We start from the raw sequence: 22,190 nt of genomic DNA on the forward strand, positions 1-22,190 counted from the left end.
AGTAACTATTTTTTTCTCCAGTTCGAGGATTATTTTTATTATTATTATTACTATTATTTTAATTTCAATTATTTTATATTATTAAATAATTATAATTGTTATTATTATATTCTTCACTGTGCATAGTTGATGGTGCATTTTATTATTAATGTGAGTTCTGATAAATAACACAAAAGGGTCATACGTGTTGTTGATAAACTTAATCAATTGTGTGATTTTGCAATGTAGATGGTGGAATCATGGGTGGAATTCTCACAAACCTAATTAGGGATTTTGTGAAGAAGGAAATGAGAAAAAAAAAAACTAACTGATGAGTTTAGAAAAATAGAAAATAAAAAAAAAAATTCAAATGAATCATGTTGTGTCTTTATTTCCATTGTTTAATCATCCATGTTTCTTATTTATTTTTATTTATGTAGATAGAAAGAATTAAAAATGGATTTTAATTCAAGAATAAGTGGAGTGTTGTATTTTCACTTAGATAACTATAGTAATCTGGAATACTCTTTTTGGGTGGTTTCTTCTGTTTTTGGAATTTATTGTTACTTCTCTCTCCCTCTCTTTTTGGGCATTATTCTTAAATTAATGATTTTTCTATTATTTATTAGTTATATTACGGTAAAAATCTCTCCTTTACTATATGACCCTCAAACATTATTTCATAATTCAGATTTATGGAGCATTTGTTTTGTCTCCATGTAACTGTATATAATTTTGATAACTTAAAATAGAGAATTAGCTAAGGTTGGCAATGTTGAATTAAAAAATTTATTGGGTGGGTTTTATCATGTGACGTGGTGTTTCTGAAGTACCATAATATTAATTATTAACCTGCATATTTTGTGAGTAATTGAGACATGAGAAAGAACAACGTGTTTTGGATACGATTACTCAAGTTTGGTGGACAAAGTCATTCATTTGCTTTATTATAATTGTACCTATATTTAATGTTTGTCATTTTATGACCTATTTGTTTTTGTCATTTGCAATGAGAAAATGACTATTTTTCCATTGTAAGATTGTGAAGCAATTAGGTTTATATCTATTTGCTTTGGCTTTCTTTTTCCAAGCAACTTATAAGTTCTCTCTACTCTTAATTATACCGTGTAGTGAAAATTTACTTGACTTCTATATACTAAAGCAGGAATATATGTTGAGTGAGTGTATAAATATTTTCTTTATTTATTAAGCAAGATGTTATGTAAAGTTCTGAAAATGTTATTAAGAATGTTGTACAACTGCAAACTCTCATTTTTCTAATTTGTGTCCAACATGTTCCCAAACTACAATAAAAACTAAAATAAATTAAGTATGCCAGCATGTTGAAACTTTACTGATCAAGAAAAATTAACACATAAGTATATGTACTCAGCATTTAAAAAATGGGAGGATGTTGAATATGTTCTAAAACAAAAGTAAATAATTTCTGTACTTAGACAAAAATTTAACTTATACTTAATTTCATACTAATTAAGAATGTTAGTGATAGTTAAATTAATTTAATATTATAAATTTGGTAAGATGCAAATTATATTTTCTAAATTATCCTAAATTATATAGTTATTAGGAATTATGCCTAAATTTAGATATAAGAATATTTTAAAAATTAATTATAACTAAGACACTAATTAATTAATTTTTGAACTTTTGATAAAAGAAATAACTAGCAATATAATTTTAATATATAAAAAATATTTAATTATTATAAAAATAAAAAATACGGATTGTCATGTTTCCGCTAGTAATAATAAAAATATAAAGAATTTTTATACTTATAAAGATATGATAAAAGTATAAACAGAGATACAAAGAATATGTTCTAAATTAAATGTGAAGAAAAAGTAATTACGTGTTTACTATAATCTATTACATATTATAATGAATAGTGATTATTTTAAAAATCACCCTTTATAGTTCACACCATAAAAATCTTTATAATAAAAGTGAGTGAAAGTTAATAATATATAATTTAAAAGTATCACTTATTATTTAGTGAAAAAGGATTTGAAATTCTACTCTTAAAAAATAGTTGTTACTAAAAATTAAGAGAAAAATAATATATTTAATATCTTATATCTTTTAGTTGGGATCGTTTTTGTTTTTATTCTCTTTTAGTTTAAGAAAATCTTTTTTTCTATTTCTTATGGGTTGCGTCTTTTATCTTTCATTAGTAAATAGGAAAAATGTTATATTCTTTGTTTGTTTGAATGTTATGTATTATCTCCATGTATTTTGTTCTATCTGCTACTATGTAACTCTGTACAAAAAATCATAAAAGATGAATGGCTTGAAAAGTATGTTATTCCTCTGTATAATAATTTTTTTCAGTTCAAATTAGTGAAAACAAAGGATACTTCCTTCGACATAAACAGTATTTATACGGAAATAAACACACTATTAGTGATACTGATGAAAGAATTAAGAGGACGAAAACATTTATTAAAAGTAGTATACAAACATTAAAAAAACGTAAAAGAACGTTTTCTTACATTTTAAGAAAATGTCTTCGCATAATAATTATAAAGTACGAGGAAGAAAGTTAACCACCTGCTAGTCCTAAAATCAATTATCGAATTGCTAAAATAATATTTAGTCAAGTTATGTCTCTTGAACATATATTAATCCTGGATTGTCATATTTAGAACAGTGTGTGAAAAATATTCATGTACAATAATTTCTTTTTTAAAACTCTTTTAATTCCATATTCCATTTTGAACGGGGTATATATTTTAACCCGTTACTCAGATTGATAAAATTTATTTAACATTTAACTATAACTGAACTGTGCTGATGTTAATCTGTGTGACTAGAATAGACTTTAGATAATACGCTGTCAAATGTGCACTGAAATTATATACAACATTCAGAAATTGCATATCTTTATACAGAAGAAGCGAGCTGATTGTTATTGAAAGAAAGATGTGCTTCCGCAGACGTTCTGCACCAACATTCCAACATCAACATGACAGGTAAGGGCCACTTTATTTCATTACCAGGCAAAAAGCCTCAATCCACAATGTCTTCTAACACAAATCAGCACCATAGTATATCATCTAATTACCGAGGATGATTCATACCACTTAACAGTGTTTAGTATCGTAAAATTCTTATTTAAACACTCAGGGCATTAAAACTATGGTTCTAACAGAACGTCTCCAAATATATGCACTGGAAATTTCTAAAACTCAGTGCATATCCAAATGCCACAGAATTCCCATTGGCTAAACATGCTTATCTCATAAAATGATCCAGACAATCTTTGCAGCATACTTCAAACAAGAGTACTAAGGTTCATGGTAGGTGACAAACAAAAACACAAGAATTTTAGGAGTGTGATATGCAATTCGAAAGAAAGGTGACTGCTCAGATTTCAATTTATTCATTGTCCGACAACGGCATTAGTCACAGACGACACTCAAACAAGACATATCATGCACAAAGTATTGCAGTCCACAATATCCAATAATGTCAATTATCCATTAATCTTTCCTTACTAATGAATATTAAATCAAAATCCGCTAGCTCCATAACACAGGGAATACAATCACAAAAATCTCAAATTCCAAAACCAAAAACAGCACGTATCCTCTGGAAGATAAGATCCCGCCACCCCCTTTCGGTGTTCTCAACCACAGTTGCATTACCATACCTGCATCATTACGAAACCAAACCACCTTAGCAAATCAAACCAAACCAAACCACCTCAGCAAATCAAACCAAACCAAACCACCTCAGCAAATCAAACCAAACCAAACCAAACAAAATAAAATAAAAACATAACTTCCACAGACCAATCCCAAGCAAGCAAACACTCACCTATCCTCTTCAGGCACATCAGTATGAGTCAGCTTCACAACTGTAACACCCGATTCAGGCTCCTCAAACACAAGCCTCACCTGCAAAAGCACACGTATTACCATACTGTAAGTTAGGTAAAAATTAATTGGCTTTTTTTCCGAGTAGTTAACATAAAAGGCAAAACACTTACTGTGGACTGAACTCCATCGCTCCAACTTCCGAACCTCCACTTCTGCACAATCAACTTACCCTCCTGCAGCTCCAAATTAGTTCCAGTCACCGATCCATCAAAAATGCTAAACTCACCACCAACCTCTTTACTAATCCTCGCATTGCTTTGCGTGAAACCCTTCCACCGATTCTCATCCATCAATATCTCAAACAAGTTTTTCGCCCTGCAATTAAACCTCTCCGTCATGCTAATACTCTTCACCCCCTTCTTCTCCTTCTTCTTCTTCGTCGCCGTCGAACTCTCCTTCTTCGGCGCAGCCGTAGTGGATGGTGACGGTGACAAAGACGGCGACGGTGATGAAGACGGCGCCGGTGATGGCGATGGAGACGGCGCCGCCTTCTTGTTGTCCAATTCTTCCATAACAGGACCGCCTTTGGCCATGCTCTGCACCCAAACCCTAACCTTCTCCAAGATCAAGGGCTTCCCCTTGGAAAGCATTGCGTCCTTGATCCTCTTCCCTACCGGTCCTTCGTCGTTCACGGTGATTTTAAGTTCGGGATCCTCGTCGGCATTCTCGTCGGAGATATAGGGGATTTCAACGGTGCCGTCGACTTGGAGAAGTGAAGCTCCGTTGGAGTCCTTAGCCTCGCCGTGCCAATTGAGCGTGAGGCTGATCTCGTAGCCGGGGATGATTTTTCCCTTGCGGATGTTGATGTAGGCCTCGCCGTCGAGGGAGCGGAGCGAGGTGGTTTTGACGAAAAGATTTCCCTCGCCGTCGAGAATTGTGAGGTTGGAGAGAAGGGAGGAGAAGAAGGTTCTGGACCATTCGAGACAGTTGGTCTCGGACCAGTGCCAGTTGTGGACGTTGGTGCCGTCGGGGCGGTCCTCCACGATCCACCGCTTGTCGCCCTCGCCGTAACGAGCCATTGTGATTGGATTGAATAGTTAGAAAATAAGGGTTTTCATTGTTATGGTTATATAATGTGTTGAAGTGTGGAAAGGTCTAGAATGAGAAGAGAGAAGAATCTAGAAAGACAATGAAGGATGAGTCTGTTCTATTGGGCTGGGTTTCTCCAGATTTAGTGGTGATTTTAAAGTATTATTCTATAACTTTTTTTTCTTATTTTATTTGGTATTTATTTGAGAAAAAAAAGCTGTTATTATTTTAATTTTTATACGTAATTATTTTAATTTTAAAAAATATTCATATTTATTCTTGTGTAGAATTTTTCACCTAAACTTTAAATTTATAAAGTGGCTTAAATATAAAATTATATAACAAAAATATAAAACCATTTTAAAACAAGTAAAAAATAACATCAAATGATTTCACTAATCATATTTAATCTCATCTGTACCTTCTACCTGTATATACATGAGATTTTCTCCGTAACTGTTTTTTATATATATATTTGCATAACTGTTTTTTATATGTATAATTATTTTTTATTTTTTATATATATAAAAAAGTTCATTTTACTTTTAGTTATTTTGTAATTTTGTAAATATTAAAACAGTTATCAGAATAGAATTTATAGAATTTTTTGTAAAACAGTTTTGAATTTATTTTAAAATATATCTTTATTTTTTCAATTTTTACTTTCAGGTTTTTTTTTTCAATTTGGACCATACTACTTCATAAATTCTTTCACTATTTTACTTTCCCAATTTTTTTACAATTATATGTAATAAAAATAAATTTATACTACAAGAGTTATAGTGTGTAATGTATATAAAAGCTAATTGAATGTTATTTTTGTGAAGTGTGGATAACGTAAAATTGGAAACAATTACTTTGTTCTCTTTTTAATATTGTAAAATATCAAAATATTGGACAATATGTTAAAAAAAAGTTTTTTTTTTCACTATATAAGTATTGAATTGAGAACTTCATCTTATGATTAATTTATATTATCAGATTAGATGAACTACTGTGTTATTTATATAAAAATAAGAAAAAAAAATATAGAAATAAAATCCAAACTTGCATGAACAAAAATATATTGTGATATTATTGGCATTCATGTAAAATATATAAGGAGAGTTTCAGAAGTTTGAATTTTGTTGTCTCTTTATTAAACATTTTCGCATATTAAAAAAAAATAGAATATACAAATGGTATTTCAACAATTGCATTTTCTTTTTCTTGATAAGATATTGCAATAAAAACAACCTTTGAATAAAAAAACTTAAAAAATTACAATTTTTTCAACACTTGCATTTTTTTTGTTCTTGATAAGATATTGCAGTAAGAACAACCTTTGAATAACAAAACCTAAAATATTACAATTTGAGATTAAAGGTTTGTGGAAGGTAAAAAAATAACAAATCAGTATAATCTATACCAGATTTCCCCATATTTTTTATATATATCTATACCTCCATAATTATTTTTGATATATATAATTCATTTTATTTTTAATTATTTTGTAAATATTAAAACAATTATCATAATATATTTTTTTGAACGTAAAATAGTTTTAAATATAGTTTTGAATTTAGTTTTTTGAAATATATTTTTATTTATTCAGTTTTCATTCACAGTTTCTTTTTAATTTGAATTTATATTTGGAATTTTTATTATCGTTTTTCTCTCCTCCTCTTTCTCACTTTATCTCTTCTGTTCATATTACTTCCAATTCATTCTTCAGAGTAAGAAGAAGAGCACGCATTGTTGATGCACATGTACAGAGTTATCTTGACACCATTGTTGATGTGGGCATCGACGGGAGAATGAATGCGAATATGACATTCTTGCAGAGAGATGAAAGGGGTTAAAAAATAAATATTTTCTTAAGGTTTGTTATGGAGTTTCTCATCTTCTTCTTCTTTTTTTTTCTTTTCATTATTATATTTCTCTTTTTTAGTTTTATGTTAGTAACAACAAATCAAAATTGGTTATGTTTATTGTGTTATAAATTTAAATTTGTTTAATATATTGAAACTCATAAATGATGAGAAAAAATGTTTCTATCTTATTTTTACTTAGTGATATTTGATATTTAAAAGATATGAATACACATAATAATATATAATATAGTAATAATAAAACAAATGTGGATGCACAGGCACTAAAGCGCCTGTGTTTCCGCTAGTCACTATAATATTTATTGTTGTACATGGTACGAGGATCGGAGTATCGAAAAGAAGATGGGAATTGAATGACTAAAAGGTCATTTGGCTTAACGACCTTTCGACAATTCCATCATCTACGTCACATTAAAGATTAACGACTTTAATTCCAATTAAAAAACATAAAACAAGGTTAACGACTATTGGGCCTAGTTTAGGACATTTTAACAGGACAAGGCCCATGAGAACAGTATAAATAGAGGAGACCCTCACAATGAACCGATAAATAGAGAAGACAGGAACATATCGATAGGGAATATTCAAATTGGTAAGAACATTTTGGTGCCCAGCATGAGACCAAAAGAAAAACCTATCAAGAACCACATGGTGGCTTCAAGAAGTATGACGGGAAACGATAAAGGCAATGATGAAGAACCACCAATGGATCCAATCACCTTGATGCTAGATATGAAGAGAGAGTTCAAGAGCTTGAAGCAGAAGAACGCGAAGGAAATAGAAGCTTTGAGGGTCGAAAACCAAATGATGAAGAAAAAAATAGAATTGGGGCACACGCCAACAGCTGATGAGAACATGGGGGTGCGACCCGTCCGACAACAAGATACATATGCACATGGAGGGGGAAAACAGTTCACGGCCAAATCACACAACAGTCACGGTGTCCGACGAGGACGTGGGGATGTTGTCGCGAAGGCATCCTTTTACGGATGCAATCATTGAGGTATCGTTATCGATAGCGTGGAAGAGCCCGACAATAGACAAGTATGATGGCAACACTGACACGGACGAGTAATTAGAAGAAATGAGGGAATCCAAAACAAGGCTAGCAGGTAACAATGATAACAGAAGATCAGAGAGGGAGGCGCCTGGTGGAATGAGTCCACCTAGGCGACCAAAGGAATACCTGAAGCCACTTAGATTCTCGCATTACACCCTTATAACCACCAGACGATCACATATATTGGAGGAAGCTCTGAATGTTGACTTGATACCGCCACACAAGAGAACACCAACCCCTCCAAACGCTGACCAAAACCGTTATTGTCAATATCATAGAAATTTCGACCATACCACGGAGGAATTTGTCACACTAAAGGAAAAAATAGAAGAACTCATCCAAGCGGGTCACTTGAAACAATTTGTAAGCAAGCAAAGGGAAGAAAGGTTTCCTCGTACGGACACTCGCCAAGGTCCGAGAAACACACAAAGAGGTTACCGACCAAGGTCAAGAACCCCCAACTGATAGGTTAACAGCGAGAAGGAGAGGTGTGGTCCTTCTAAAAGGGTGATTAATACCATCGCGAAAGGATTTCTCAGTGGAGGAACCTCGTACTCGTCTCGGAAACGCCACACACGTAACCTGCATTCGATTAATTTCATAGGAAGAAAAAGGACTATGCCACCAATCACCTTCACAGATCAAGATTTCGAAGGAATTGACCCAGACCAGGACAACACTATGGTGATCACGGTCGAAGTAGCAAATTACACTATTATGAAAACCCTCGTTGATCAGGGCAGCTCTATGGACGTCCTTTTCTAAAAGACCTTCAAGAAGATGGGCCTACCTTCAGAGATAATAATTCCTTTTGATGAACAAATCGTAAGCTTTTCGGGTGATCGGGTGGACACGAGAGGATATGTCGACCTCTGTATGAAATTTAGGGAAGGCTATAGAAAACCATGAAGATTAGATATGTCATCATTGATACGAAAACCTCCTATAACATGTTGCTGGGAAGACCCTCGCTAAATCGATTAGGGGATATTGTATCCACCCCTCATCTCACAATGAACTTTCCGGCCAAGAACAAAAAGATAGCAAGAGTGAAGGTGCATCAGAAAACTGCGCAAGGCTGTTACGCCGCCAGTTTAAGAGTTCCTCTGAGATACAAGCTGGAAAAGAAGGAGGTGAACATGGTAGCAGGAAATTGTGAACTTGATCCCAAGCCAAATGATGAACCAAGAGTAGAGCCGAAGGACGAGACTCTTCCATGGCAACTTGGCGGACCCGGATAGGATACTCGGATCAACACAAGCCTTCAAAAAGAGGATTACCAGAAGATCATGAAGGTTTTGACCGAGAACCAAGACCTCTTTTCCTGGACGTCGGTTGATATGCTAGGAATCGATCCACGAGTGATGTGTCACAGGTTATCTGTTTGCCAAGACGCTAAGCCGATATCTCAAAAGAAAAGAAGGTTAGGTGAAGAGAGAATACTGGTTGTACAAACAAAAGTCGAAAAGCTGCAAGAGGTCAGGTTTATTCGAAAAATACAGTACACCACTTGGTTAGCAAGCATGGTACTAGTCAATAAGAGCAACGACCAATGGCGCATGTGCATGGATTATACTAATTTGAATAAGGCCTGCCCGAAAGACGCGTACCCACTCCCGAACATAGACAAATTGGTAGTTGGTGCTACATGGCAGGGGGTAATGAGTTTCTTGGATGCATACTCGGGCAACAACCAAATTCCTATGTATGAGTCCGACCAATCAAAGACGACCTTCATGACCGACAAGTCCAACTTTTGTTACGAGGTGACGCTTTTCGGCTTAAAAAACGTTGGGGCCACCTATCAAAGACTAATTGACTAAGTGTTCCGAGAGCAAATTGGACAAAATGTGGAAGTATATGTGGACGACATGATCGTCAAATTGAGAACATTGGAACAACATGCATTAGACATGGTCGAGGTTTTCAGTCAGCTTCGGAAGTTTGACATGAGACTGAACCCCGCTAAGTGCTCTTTGGAGTGGAAGGAGGAAAGTTTCTCGGATTCCTACTCATGAGTCGAGGGATAGAAGCGAATCTAGATAAGTGCATGGCCTTGGAGCAAATGAGGCGCCCCTAGAATTTGAAAGAGATGCAAATACTAGTCGGGATTGAATTCACTATCAAGATTCGTTCCAAAGTTGGCAAAAAAAATTTAACCCATTCTCAACTTAATGAAGAGGGCGGATAAGTTTGAGTGGGACGAGATGTGTGAAGTCGCATTCATGTCAATTAAGGAAAGCTTGCCGATGGAGAACCCATGTTAGCATACTTAGCGGTATTAAACGGAGTTATAAGCGTCGTGATCGCACAAGGAAAGATCGACTAAAAGCCAATATATTTCGTGAGCCTCATTCTTTAGGGTACAGAAACACGATATCAAATGATCGAAAAAGTCGCCCTGGCATTGTTTCATACGACTAGAAGGCTTCAACATTATTTCCAAAGCCACGAAATAATAGTGAAAACCGATTTCGCGATAAGCAAGGTACTTCAGAAGCCCGAACTAGCAGGAAGAATGATAACATGGTTGGTCGAGCTATCTGAATTCGGCATTAGAATATGAATTGAGAGGGTCGATTAAGTCCCAATGCCTGGCGAATTTTGTGTTAGAATTGCAAGGCATGTCAGAGGAGGAGGAATGGTGGACCTTGTATGTGGATGGATCCTCCAACAAGTCGGGTAATGGGGCCAGGATCGTTCTCGAGGGACCAAGACGGGTACGAATCGAGCAATCTTTAACCTTTGGATTCAAGGCGTCCAACAATCAAGTTGAATACAAAGCGTTGGTTGTTGGTCTCTTGCTGGCCAGAGACATGGAGGCGCATAGGATCAAATGCCGGAGTGACTCGCAGTTGACAGTCAACCAGATTCGGGGTGAATATCAAGTAAAGGACCCCCTCCTGCTGAGGTATTTTCATAAGGTATCCACTTTCATAGCCGAGTTCAAAAAGGTGGAGATCCAACATGTTTGGAGAGAGGAAAACACTCGAGAAAACACATTATCTAAGATGGCCAGTGGAAGAAGTAAAAGGGGACTCGACACCGTCATACAACAAATACTCCTCGGACCGACAGTAACTACCAATGAGTGTATGAGTATATAGAGACGACACCCCGAGATTGGTTAGCCGAAATAATAAAAGCGGTAGAGGATCGGGATGCTGGAAGGGACATACCAGATGCATGTTTAAGACGTAAAGTTTACATATTTATGATGATTGGACAGGACCTATACAAGTGAGGATTCTCCACGCCTTTACTTAAGTGTTTAGGGAAGACGAAAGTCAAATATGTGATGAACGGGTTTTATAACGGTGTGTGCGGGACCCACTCAAGAAGGAGAAGCATGGCAAGCAGAGTCCTCAGGTTTGATTACTACTGGCCGAAACTACGAGGAGATTGCCTAAAATTAAGTTGAACTTGCAAGAAATATCAACAGAATGGACCCCTCATAACTTACCGGCATAACAACTACAACACATCAATGCCCTTTGGCCTTTCGCGGTATGGGGGTATGGACATCCTCGACTCGTTTCCACCCGCATCCGGATAACGAAAATTCCTCCTTGTGGCGGTCGACTACTTCTCATGTGGATTGAAGCTGAACCCCTGGTGCGCATAACAACTACTCAGGTCCATCAATTTGTGTGGAAAATCATCATATGTTGCTTCGGCATATCCCACACAATCATCACCGACAATGGGAGGCAGTTCATAGACAAAAATCTAGAAGAATACTTGGAAGAATTCACCATCAAACATAAGGTGACGTAAGTGGAGCATCCGCAAGTGAACGGGCAGGTTGAGGCAGCCAATAAGACTATCTTAACTGAAATGAAGAAGTGGTTGGGAATCTCCAAAGGACGATGGGCCAATGAGTTGTTAGAAGTTTTGTGGACTTACTGGTGAAACACTATACGACTTAACATATGGTATAGACGTTATGTTACTGGTAGGGGTTGGAGAACCGACTATTCATAAGCAAATGGCCGACCTTCAGATAAATGAGGATTGTATGCGAACCGAGCTTGATATGTTGATAGAGTTGAGGGATAAATCTAAAATACGTGACGAAGCATGCAAAAAGAGAGCCTCCCGAAGGTACAATGCGAAGACGAAGTCGAGGTCATTCCTGGGCAGCGACCTCGTGTGGCGAATGAGAGGAGATGCCCGGAAAGATAAAAGTGAAGGAAAGTTGGCTGCTACTTGGGAAGGATAATTCATAATAACCGAGAGTTTGCACAACGGTGCACACCGATTAGAGACGCTAAGTGAGCAACGTATTTCGAAAACGTGGAATTCTAGTCACCTGAAGTTCTATTTTAGTCAAGTCCTAAATTACATGTACCCTTTTTCATTGTCTATGTTTATTTTGAGAAGACGATAATCTCCCAATCAGAGGCATTTTCACGAGCACAACTAAATTTCAACGAGCTACCATCAAAAGATTAATGGTCAAGGACGAATCTGCAAATGGATCCTACCGATAAACTAGTAAAGCAAGGAAGAATCCAAAAAATGGATCCCTTGCGCGAACATACAAATCTAAAGAAACAATAAAAAACGATATGTCAATATAGCAAAGAAGTAATAAAATCGATATGCCAATATAACAAAGACGTAATAGAAACCAACACGCCGATATAAAGAGACAATAAAAAGCCGACACACTAAACATGAGGTAAAACAGATAAAGCATAGCAATAAACGCATGCCAAAGCCGAATAACAAAGCATTAACTTAGAAAATATCAGAATGTCAAAGTTTAAGATGGTTACACAGCCGTCGAAACGGTAAACAAATAAATAAAAGCAAAAACTGTCAACATGACAAAAACGTAACCATCATCAAAAAAAGAAGAACGCCTCTGCTAGATGACATCCAAAAAATCGCAACTTTCCCCCACAAATCAAACCTTCTTGCCCGCGTTATCAAGGCCGGGAGTAGCTAGTTGAGTAAATTCCTCACCGCCCTTCTCATCCGGGATATCATCCACCAGCACGAGTTCTCCCTTATAAAAATCTTTGTTAACATCAAACTTGCCTTCGTTGAGGGGTACATTGTAAAAATAGGCAGTTTCATCCAAGGCCTTATTGAAGCTGAGCTCGTGCTGATGGAGAACGAAGTCCTGTGTTCGGTGGAGATCACCACCGAACTTGCGTAAAGCTGCCTGAAGTTGTTCGTTCTTAGCTTGCTTAGTGGTAGTAACATCGGTCAAATTCTGCTTTAGATCCACGACCTTTGCCGATAGCCCTTTCCCTTTCTCTTCGGCATCACGACAACACATGAGCAAGGTGTCAATCTCCATTTTCATTCGGGCAAACTCGGTAGCCAAATCATTATTTTGGATAATCAAAGAATGGTTAGTATCGAGCGCATACTGGAGTGAAGAAGCGAACTTCGCCAACTGAGTCTTGAGGCTCTCCTGCTCCACGTCGTTCTTTTCCTTTAAAACAGTACTCATTCGCTTGCCAAGGACAAGCGCCATAGTGCTTAATACCAAAAAAGATTCAGCAAGCTCCAAAGATGTCGTCGCCTTAATATCCTCCCTTTCAGCCGAGCTCAACGAGAAGGAGACATTGTTAACAAAACGCAAGTTTCGACCAAGAATATCTCGTGAAGAGCTTGTGTCGGCATCCACATGTGCCGCTTGTTGGACCTCCCAGAAGATGACTTGTCGGAATGACGATGGGAGGACTTTTTGTGTTTTTTCTCCTGTCTAACCTTCTTTGACGGATCCCGTGGAGGGAATGTTTCGTCAACCGACACTGCACGCAATGGCTCCACCACCTCAACCTCAAAAGGTGGAGCTTGGCGATAGCAGCCCGTCGTTGTCTTCAAAGCTCTTTGTAAAAAAGTTTCCCTTCTTCAGGTGTGACGGTCGCCATGATAGTTGCGAAAAACACAAGTTAGCAAACATCAAACGAGGGCAAGAAGCAATGACAAAAGTGAAAGCATACCCTCAACATCGTCAAGCCGAATGGGCGACATGAAAACCCTTAGCAGTTGCCGAGTAGGTATTTTATGGGGAACCTTGTCTAATATGGAAAAAGTTTCCAAGTCTTCCCAGGATAGTGACGACCTTAGCCATGAGCGGAAGCGTGCCGGTTCACGAGTCCAGTAGAAGGAAAACCGAGGAAAGTCACCATCGTAAAAAAGGTGACGACCCTCCTCCATGACCACAACCTTGAAGAAGCTCCCTTTAAACTTCTTATATGAAAAGGTAAAGGGAGCCAACAACCACGATCTCAGTTGGCTTATCAAGGACAACCACCCTACCCGGCTACCCCGTCGGGTATTATACATCTGAAGAAAGACTTGGGGAGTCGGTTTCAAATACAACAACATGCACAACAACCGAAAAGCTTGGATATAAGCCCATCTATTCGGGTGAGCTACGACAACGCTACATTCAAACATTGTAACACACCAATGGAAAACTCGTCCAAAGGAAAGCGGACATGAATATCGATTATTAGACATGAATAAAAGAAAAAATGTCACCCACTTCTGGGTCCCTACCTAAACATACAATGTCAAATGACAAACAACGCCAAATGGAAGTAGTCCCATCTGGCGCACCCGAATGTAACATGTCTATACTAGCACTAAATGATTTCAACAAGGCAGTTGTGCTGAACCGAGAGGTTTGTTCTCGAACGTTGAAGTCAACCCACTTGTATTCAAAAGTTTGGATAGGTGGAGTGTCCTGCTTGGTAGCATCGGCAACCGGAATGACCGAGGGAGGAACACCTTCGACAATCCCACCCGCGATAGCTCTGAGAAGCTCTCAAACTAGCCGAGTTAGTATTCGAGAGATAAACTACCTCGTGCGGCAACATGGTGTCGACTAACTTAGATACTCTTAGGGTAGAGTTGTCAAACACAAAAGAGAACATGACTAGTTGCCTTGATTTTGGTTGAGAAGACGAGCGAAGAAAAGTAGAGAAAAAGCAAAGAAAAAGCGTAAATGAGAGAGGGGCCACCACCCTATATATAGTACTAAGAAAGGGGTGGGAAACCCAAGGAATGCACGAATCTCGAGTGTTAGAATCAGGCGCAAGCAACGGTCCAGATGTGGCAACTGTTCAAAAACTGACATGACGCATCAATCACACGTCATGTCACCTGCGTTGTAAATTCAACATGTCTCAGACTAAAGATCAACTGGGAAGATGACATTGTGTTGGTTTACGACTCCTTGCCTTACTCGTAGGCTCGAGCCTGAGGGAATGTGTTGTACATGGTACCGAGAACCGGATGGTCGAAATGACCGAAAGTTTATTCGACCTAACAGCCTTTTGGCAATTCCATCATCCACGTTACAACAAAGGTTAAGGACGTTTATCCCAACTAGAGAACATAAAACGGGGTTAACAACTATTGGGCCTAGTTTAGGTCACCTTGACATGACAATGCCCATGAGAATAATATAAATGAGAGGAGACCCTCACAATGAACAGGTAATAGCTATGTATTCTGAACTAGACTATTCACTTTGAGTCCCACCTAACTTGAGCGTCGGAGTGTCTTTGCAGGTACCCTCCGCTCGGAATTCTAGAAGGACAATCAGGATTAAGAAGACAAGTACATATCAATAGGGGATATTCGATCTCAGTCAATTGATAAGAACATTTATCAAAAGAGTTTTATATTAAAAGTTATTTGTGTAATTATTTTATCTTTGTAACCATCATTTTGTATCAACTAATATTCAATTTGTCACACTTGTCTAAAATATAAATTTAAGGTTAGATAGGAGAAATCAAACATAATCTATACAAGCAAATAAAACTGATGCATAAATTCACACATTTTTTTGTACTCTTATATGTTCTTCCTTTCTTCCAAAAACCAAAATTTAAATACTCAAATGTAAAGATTATTAAAAGTGTGTCAATATTTAAGTATATTTTCAAATATAAAAAAGTTTGAAGTTTCACTTACTAGGGACATCTAAACACAAATCAATCTTTGTGTCTACATCATCTACTTTAACAACACAAGACTTAAAAACATTTATTTTTTCCTCAAACCCTTTAACAAGTTTTATGTTTTCTTTATTTTTTTTCAAAACACACTTAACAACCTTTAAACCATCTTGAACAATAAGGTTTAAGATGTGAACACAAAATTAAAAAAATGAAGCAGTATTGTTATTTAAAAATTAGAAGTATGCGATGTTAATGAAATATAACATTTGATAATACAATAAGTCTACAAATCAAATGTCAAAGATACTATCGTAGGGACTTTGGACAACACTTATTTTAATTTTCTTGAATTCATATATATTGATCACATATATAGTGGAAGCAACTAACATAAATATTTTACCAATTTCCTAAACCTCCTATATTCCACTAACACCATACTTATCATTCATGTTTTTATGATAACAAATTATAACATATTTTGGTGTGTCTAAAAATTAAATTTAGTATTAAATAGAAATTAGAAACACAACTTAGAGTGAATTAATATAAACTAATTGTTTATTACTTTTTTTATTACTTGAGTTGTCCTCTTAGCTATCATTTTAAATGTTTTTATCAAAAACACTCTAAATTAGTTCAAAATCATTAGATGACTCAACGTAGCTTGCGACAAATTTTCAAAATATTTTAAGGGTCTATTTAAATCTTACATTTCTAGAACTAAAGATTTTTTTTTAAAAAATGTGACATGTTTTTCCTTCCTATATTACAAAATATAAAGATTTATATATCAAATGAAGTTTTTCTTATATTAATATAAAGAAGTATGCAATTGAAAGCACTTGTGATTGATTTTCATTCACAAATTTAATGAAATCCTATATTATTTACAAACAATGAAAACTTAAATAAAAAAAGTAATCAAAATTATATGGGAACAAAATTAAACTTACATTAACAAAAACATATTTTAATGATATTCACTCTTCCTTAATAAAATAGGAAGATATTGAGAGTCATATCTCTCTCTTATGGTTATTGTTGTCTCTCTCTTAAACATGTTCATACACTCATGAAAAAAGTGTAAACACAAACTTGTGTTTCAATACTTCAATTTTTTTTTTCAAAATATTGTATTAAGACCAATATTTGAATAAAGAAACTAAAAAGATTTCAACTATTACGGAAGATCAATAGTGATTCTAAGTGCAATCACATCACTACAATCACTGCAATATTTATTTAAAAAAATTATATAAAAAAGTTATATAAAAAGAAATTATATAAAAAAATATTTGCCTAATTGTCTCATTTTTATGGCCAACATTTAATTTGTCACTTGTGTAAAATACAAAAGTTTGAGGTTAAATAAAATAAACTATACATCAACTCTCTAATAAGAAAATTTATCCTCTTCTTTATTCTTCAATTATAAGACAAATTACATAATTCACATATTCAAATGCAAAAATTATTAAAGTATGTTGATATGCAAGTGCATTTTCAAATGGAAACAATATAAAGTTCCAATTTTTATAAAAAAAAATCATACAAAAAATCATTAGCCAAAGCAAATCAATATGTGTCAACATCACCTAATTTAACAATACAAACTTTAAATGCATTCATGATCCTTCAACATATTTATACCTTCTCTAAAAAAATTCTGAACACATTTAACAACCTTTAAACACTATTGAATAATAAGATTTGAATTTCTTTACTCGACAAAAAAAATATTATTATTGTTGTTAATATTTAATTTATAACTACAAATATAAATACTCACTCTCTCTTTTCCATGAGTTAAATTTGATGAAAATATTAATCACTTATTTCTTTTAAAAAGTATGGTTATTTTGAGAATGAGAGAAAGAGACAGAAAAGTAAAGAAAGGTATTGCATATGCAACTATGCGGCATGTCTCTGGGACGCTCCATTCCCACCAAAACGCCATTGGAGCGCAACTCAACTTCTCAGTCTTCTGACTCTGACGTATTTGCTTCCTTCCGTTTCCGTGGCACCGTGATGAAGCGCAACCACCGTTTCAAACGGGTGGCCAAATCCAGATTACCGGTTCAAAAAACCGAACCGGTTCGAGAAACCGAACCGGTTCGGCGTTCGCTCCCCGTCAAACCCAACCCATCTACAGAACCAAACACTTCTCCGGTTGAAATGAAAATCTTGCCACGCGATTTCTTCCAAATCGATGCCCTGGACCTTGCCCCACGTTTACTGGGAAAGTTTCTTCGCCGAGACGACGTCGTTCTTCGGATCACCGAGGTATACTGTTATCATTACGAATCTTGCAACTTTGTCGTTTAGCTTTATTGTGATTTAACGCGGAATCAGTGGCAGACAGGTTGAAGCATATAGACCAGACGACTCGGCTTGTCACGGTCGTTTTGGCGTCACTTCAAGAACTGCCCCTGTTGTAAGATTGCACCTTTATTCTCACCTTGAATCTCTAATGCTAATTAAGGTTGTCTAGAGTAAGATTGGTATGTGTTTGTGTTCTATTTTGCAGTTTGGAGCTGGTGGGCATGCCTATGTTTATCTTTGCTATGGTCTTCACATGATGTTGAATGTGGTGGCCGATAAGGAAGGAGCTGGCGCTGCTGTTTTGATACGCTCTTGTGCTCCAATTAGTGGTAATGTGAAAAACTGTATATAGCTTATTCATAGTTACTATGAAATGAACCATTCTGTTGCGTGTTGTGTCGTAACTCTAAGGCCACTTCGTTAGATTTTTGTGTTATCGATTCAGTTTATGAATGAATCAAGGGATAAACTGTGATTAGGTATTCTTGGTCGTTCAAGTGACTTCTTATAGGGAGTGTATTCTTCAAGCTATCTAATAAAGGGAAAGAAAACAAAATCTTTGAGAGATGGGCGAGTATTGGTTTTGTTGGCTGCAAAAGAATTAATCATCACAAGCTTGTAAATTCTTTTGGCTTATTTTGGTTGTGTACAAACTAAAGACTTTTGAGCGTCACACCGTGACTATCAATAGAAAAGGTGTGGATAAAATGTATGTGCAACCACTCTTGTTAATCTACAGCAAGAAGCTGGCTAGCCTGTTGAAAAGGTGAGGGTTTTAGTACGAGTTCAGCATTGTTGTTACAACTTAACTTGCAATAACATATCATTCTTTTTTCCCTTCTGGCCCAAAGACTACAATCCTCTGTACTTTCATTCATTATAAGCTTGCATCAAATTATTTGTAGATTTATTTTATAATATTGGACAATGTTACAGGACTGGATGTCATTCAACAGCGCCGAGGTCTGAAAACTGAGAAACCTATACTTCTTACTGGTCCTGGGAAGGTTAGTTCTTTTCCTTTCCTCCTGTTCATCTGTTTTAGATGCTTAAGGAAAGATGTTTCGGTTAAAAGTTTTGCACTGCCATTTGATTTATCAAGTTAAAGATATCTACATTCGAGTGCTTACCATCAACTATCAATATACGCTTGTTCATAAAATAGTAAAATACTAAGTAGCTGCAATGTCCAAAATGGAAAGGTAATGAGTTGAAAGCATATGGAGAGGCCTTACTCTGAATATCATAAGTGAATATGGGAGTGAGATTGCATTCTAGGCTCAATACAGACTTGTCATCTTTCTTGACAAAATATCATTGAGATTAAAAAAAGGAGTGGAAATTGTACCTTAAGAATGTTCAGTAGATACTCGATACTACAGTATTTTAGACTTGTAAATTGCTCTTCGCATAATCTCATGGATTATGATTTGATAAATGCTTGTTTTGGTTGCCAGTTTGTTAAGTTTAATATTTTGGCTATTTCAGAAATAGGCCGACTCTTTAAGTTTTTACAGATTGTGCTTCGACTCCTAAGTGTACAGAAATCTCACATGACATGATGGGTTAGAAAGGTTCAACATGTGTGAAATTTAGTTTCTATTTGCACAACTTTCTGGTATATAACAGAATTACTGTTTATCATGACCATTATAAGTGAGATTCTTGCTAGAAGGGAAAAGTTAGGAAGGATATAAAGGGTAGGAGGAAAATGGGTTCATCATTTAGTTTTTCTCCTCTTCTTGACCATTTTCCATGTTTTTATAAGGACTATTAAGATTGTTGAAAGTGACAATTTTTTCTTCTGAAATGTCCCTCCTTAGTTTTTTAAAATAAGAATAATGTGAATGTTCTCCCAAATCTTAGGTTGGTCAGGCATTGGGTTTATCGACAGAATGGTCCAACCATCCTCTCTATACACACGGTAAGCCAAGAAGTTGCATTCTGAAATGTATATCCATTTGTTTTTTCAAAACTAAGAAGTGTGTGTGATGCAGGTGGTTTGGAGCTCTTAGATGGTCCTGAGCCGGAAAACATATTGGTAGGTCCACGTGTTGGTATCCAATATGCTTTGGCAGAGCATGTGAATGCATTGTGGAGATTTGCCATTGCAGGTACCCCTTGGATTAGTGCTCCCAAAAACACTCTGAAATAGCAGCTTAAGGGAGAAAAATGGTTTCATGGCGATTAACTGATTACGTAAATTCCCTATGTATATTTTCACGTTAGAAATAGATTGGAAATGGGTCCTGTATCACCTTTGAACTCTACTTAAGGTATGCCAAACTTTTATCCTAAAATCTAACATAATTTTATTTTAGCTATACTTATATAAGAGGAGTGTTGCCGACACAATCCTTCTGACACTACTATTAATGAAAAAAAAACTCATTTAGTTAGCCACACGCATAATTATGATTTTGAATAAATTTTAACAAATAGTAAACAAATTGACTTAAGTTGTTCAACATTTTTTATTTATTTTATATATGATTTTGTTAATGGACATTGATTATATATAATTTTAGATGTATAATTAATTTTTTAAACCAAAATTTTATGATGCATTTAATTTGTTTACTTTTGAATATGAATCTATAAGGTTTTGACTTATTGTAAAATTTGATATACTTTTCTAATATTATTTCATTTATTGTTTTAATATCATTGTTCTTGTTTAACCACTTTTCATTTACAGATATACCCTTGAACAAGTACTTTAACCAATTTAATCATGTTTTAAAACATTTGTTCTCTGCCTCCCTCCGTATTTAGGAAGAATTGTAGAAAAAAGGAGGGAAAATAAATATTACTGTATTTTTAATGCAAATTAATACGGGAGTGAAGTGAGCCTTACTTATTCTGCTTACAAGCGTTTTCGCATGCTCTGGTAGTAACCAAGTAGTTCAAGACTCCATGACATAAGACATTTATTTCTTACGTTTGTCTCTGATTTTTTGTTTGAATACAAAGTGAGGAAGTAGAAAAATAAAGAAGTATATTGCAAAGTAAAATTGTTTAAACTAGAAAAAGAAGATTGAAAAGAGTGAAAAAATAGAGGAAAATTAAATTATTTGATTGATATGATATAATAAAAAATTATATGATAATTTATTAATTTAGACAACTATCAAAATATCTTAGTATGAACGAGCATTTTAATACATCTTACTAAGTGTGTCTAAATAAATTCAATCTGTCACTGCTTTGATTCCTGTTTAATAAATAGTGGCATATAATTTTTTTACTTCACAAAGTCCTTGGATAGTTGTGGATAGTTTATTTTTTGCTAAATACTTTCTAAAATTTAAAATTAAGTACTATTCTAACTTTTAAATTAATTTTTTAAAAATTTTAAATAAGTGTATCGAAAAAAATATATAAAAAATTAATTTTAAAGTACAAGTGACCTACTATAAGCAAGAACGAAGGAGAAAGTGCAAGTCTTCGTATCTTTCCTTGTATTTCTGAGTGGAATATTATCCCTATGGGATCCATAACATCTTTCACTCCGTTTCATCTCAAATCACTGACGAATAGTCATAGGAGGTAAAAAAGATAAACTAAGTTTCAACCCTTCACCACGTAGTCACGATTACAGTTTTCACTCTTAATCTTTTCCGACATCATCGGAAAAATATATTAAAAGAAATACAAAGGAAACCACATTAACAAAGTGAAACAAAGAGACAATCAATTTGAAGAGCCATTAATAATGTGATATGAGCTTTTACAGTATGAAGTGTTTATATTGATTACAACATAAATTTTTTCTTTTGGCACTGCTCAAAGTCTTAAATAACATCCGGATCTGACAAATATCCCAAAACATTCTCAGAATAACAGCATTTCATAGTGATTATCTATCAATTGGTGGTCGCATTTACCGTCAATAATCATTCCTTTCACTTAAAGGATTAGGAATGTTATTATTTACACAATCTGCTGTGATGTAAAGGATGATGACGTTTTGCGAAAGCAAAATGCAGGAGACAAACTAAAAAGGAGGAAACATATGTAGATATCAATGGCATTTTAGCTAATTGGATTCTTTTATAGCAATACAGCATTTTTCCATTAGACGAGGTTG

The 22,190-nt window shown here is 35.3% G+C and overlaps 2 protein-coding genes across 2 annotated transcripts; one reads left to right on the forward strand and one right to left on the reverse strand.

Annotated features, from left to right (window-relative positions):
- Positions 1 to 3,338: 3,338 nt before the first annotated feature.
- LOC137814151 (uncharacterized) lies at positions 3,339 to 5,042 on the reverse strand. Its single transcript, XM_068616733.1, has 3 exons — positions 3,989 to 5,042; positions 3,817 to 3,896; positions 3,339 to 3,649 (listed from the first exon to the last, which is right to left on the reverse strand). Exons 1-3 carry the CDS (start codon positions 4,895 to 4,897, stop codon positions 3,556 to 3,558), a joined length of 1,083 nt encoding a protein of 360 aa, XP_068472834.1. The 5' UTR covers positions 4,898 to 5,042; the 3' UTR covers positions 3,339 to 3,555.
- Positions 5,043 to 17,635: 12,593 nt separating this feature from the next.
- Positions 17,636 to 20,400, forward strand: LOC137814153 (DNA-3-methyladenine glycosylase). The gene is made up of 6 exons (XM_068616740.1): positions 17,636 to 18,061; positions 18,141 to 18,212; positions 18,306 to 18,429; positions 19,037 to 19,107; positions 19,967 to 20,024; positions 20,098 to 20,400. The coding sequence occupies exons 1-6, from the start codon at positions 17,684 to 17,686 to the stop codon at positions 20,253 to 20,255; spliced, it is 861 nt and encodes a 286-aa protein (XP_068472841.1). The 5' UTR covers positions 17,636 to 17,683; the 3' UTR covers positions 20,256 to 20,400.
- Positions 20,401 to 22,190: the final 1,790 nt, after the last annotated feature.

The sequence above is a fragment of the Phaseolus vulgaris genome, chromosome 1, assembly GCF_000499845.2.
Source record: "Phaseolus vulgaris cultivar G19833 chromosome 1, P. vulgaris v2.0, whole genome shotgun sequence".
NCBI classification, from domain to species: Eukaryota; Viridiplantae; Streptophyta; class Magnoliopsida; order Fabales; family Fabaceae; genus Phaseolus; species Phaseolus vulgaris.

Bases quoted from the DNA above. Each gene is read 5' to 3' on its own strand.
- LOC137814153 (XM_068616740.1), top strand. From the start codon at position 17,684: ATGCAACTATGCGGCATGTCTCTGGGACGCTCCATTCCCACCAAAACG. The intron at 18,213-18,305 runs GTAAGATTGCAC...TCTATTTTGCAG, and splicing joins CTTCAAGAACTGCCCCTGTT to TTTGGAGCTGGTGGGCATGC. The intron at 18,430-19,036 runs GTAATGTGAAAA...ACAATGTTACAG, and splicing joins CTCTTGTGCTCCAATTAGTG to GACTGGATGTCATTCAACAG.
- LOC137814151 (XM_068616733.1), bottom strand. From the start codon at position 4,897: ATGGCTCGTTACGGCGAGGGCGACAAGCGGTGGATCGTGGAGGACCGC. The intron at 3,897-3,988 runs GTAAGTGTTTTG...GTGCTTTTGCAG, and splicing joins GCGATGGAGTTCAGTCCACA to GTGAGGCTTGTGTTTGAGGA. The intron at 3,650-3,816 runs GTGAGTGTTTGC...GTAATGATGCAG, and splicing joins GATGTGCCTGAAGAGGATAG to GTATGGTAATGCAACTGTGG.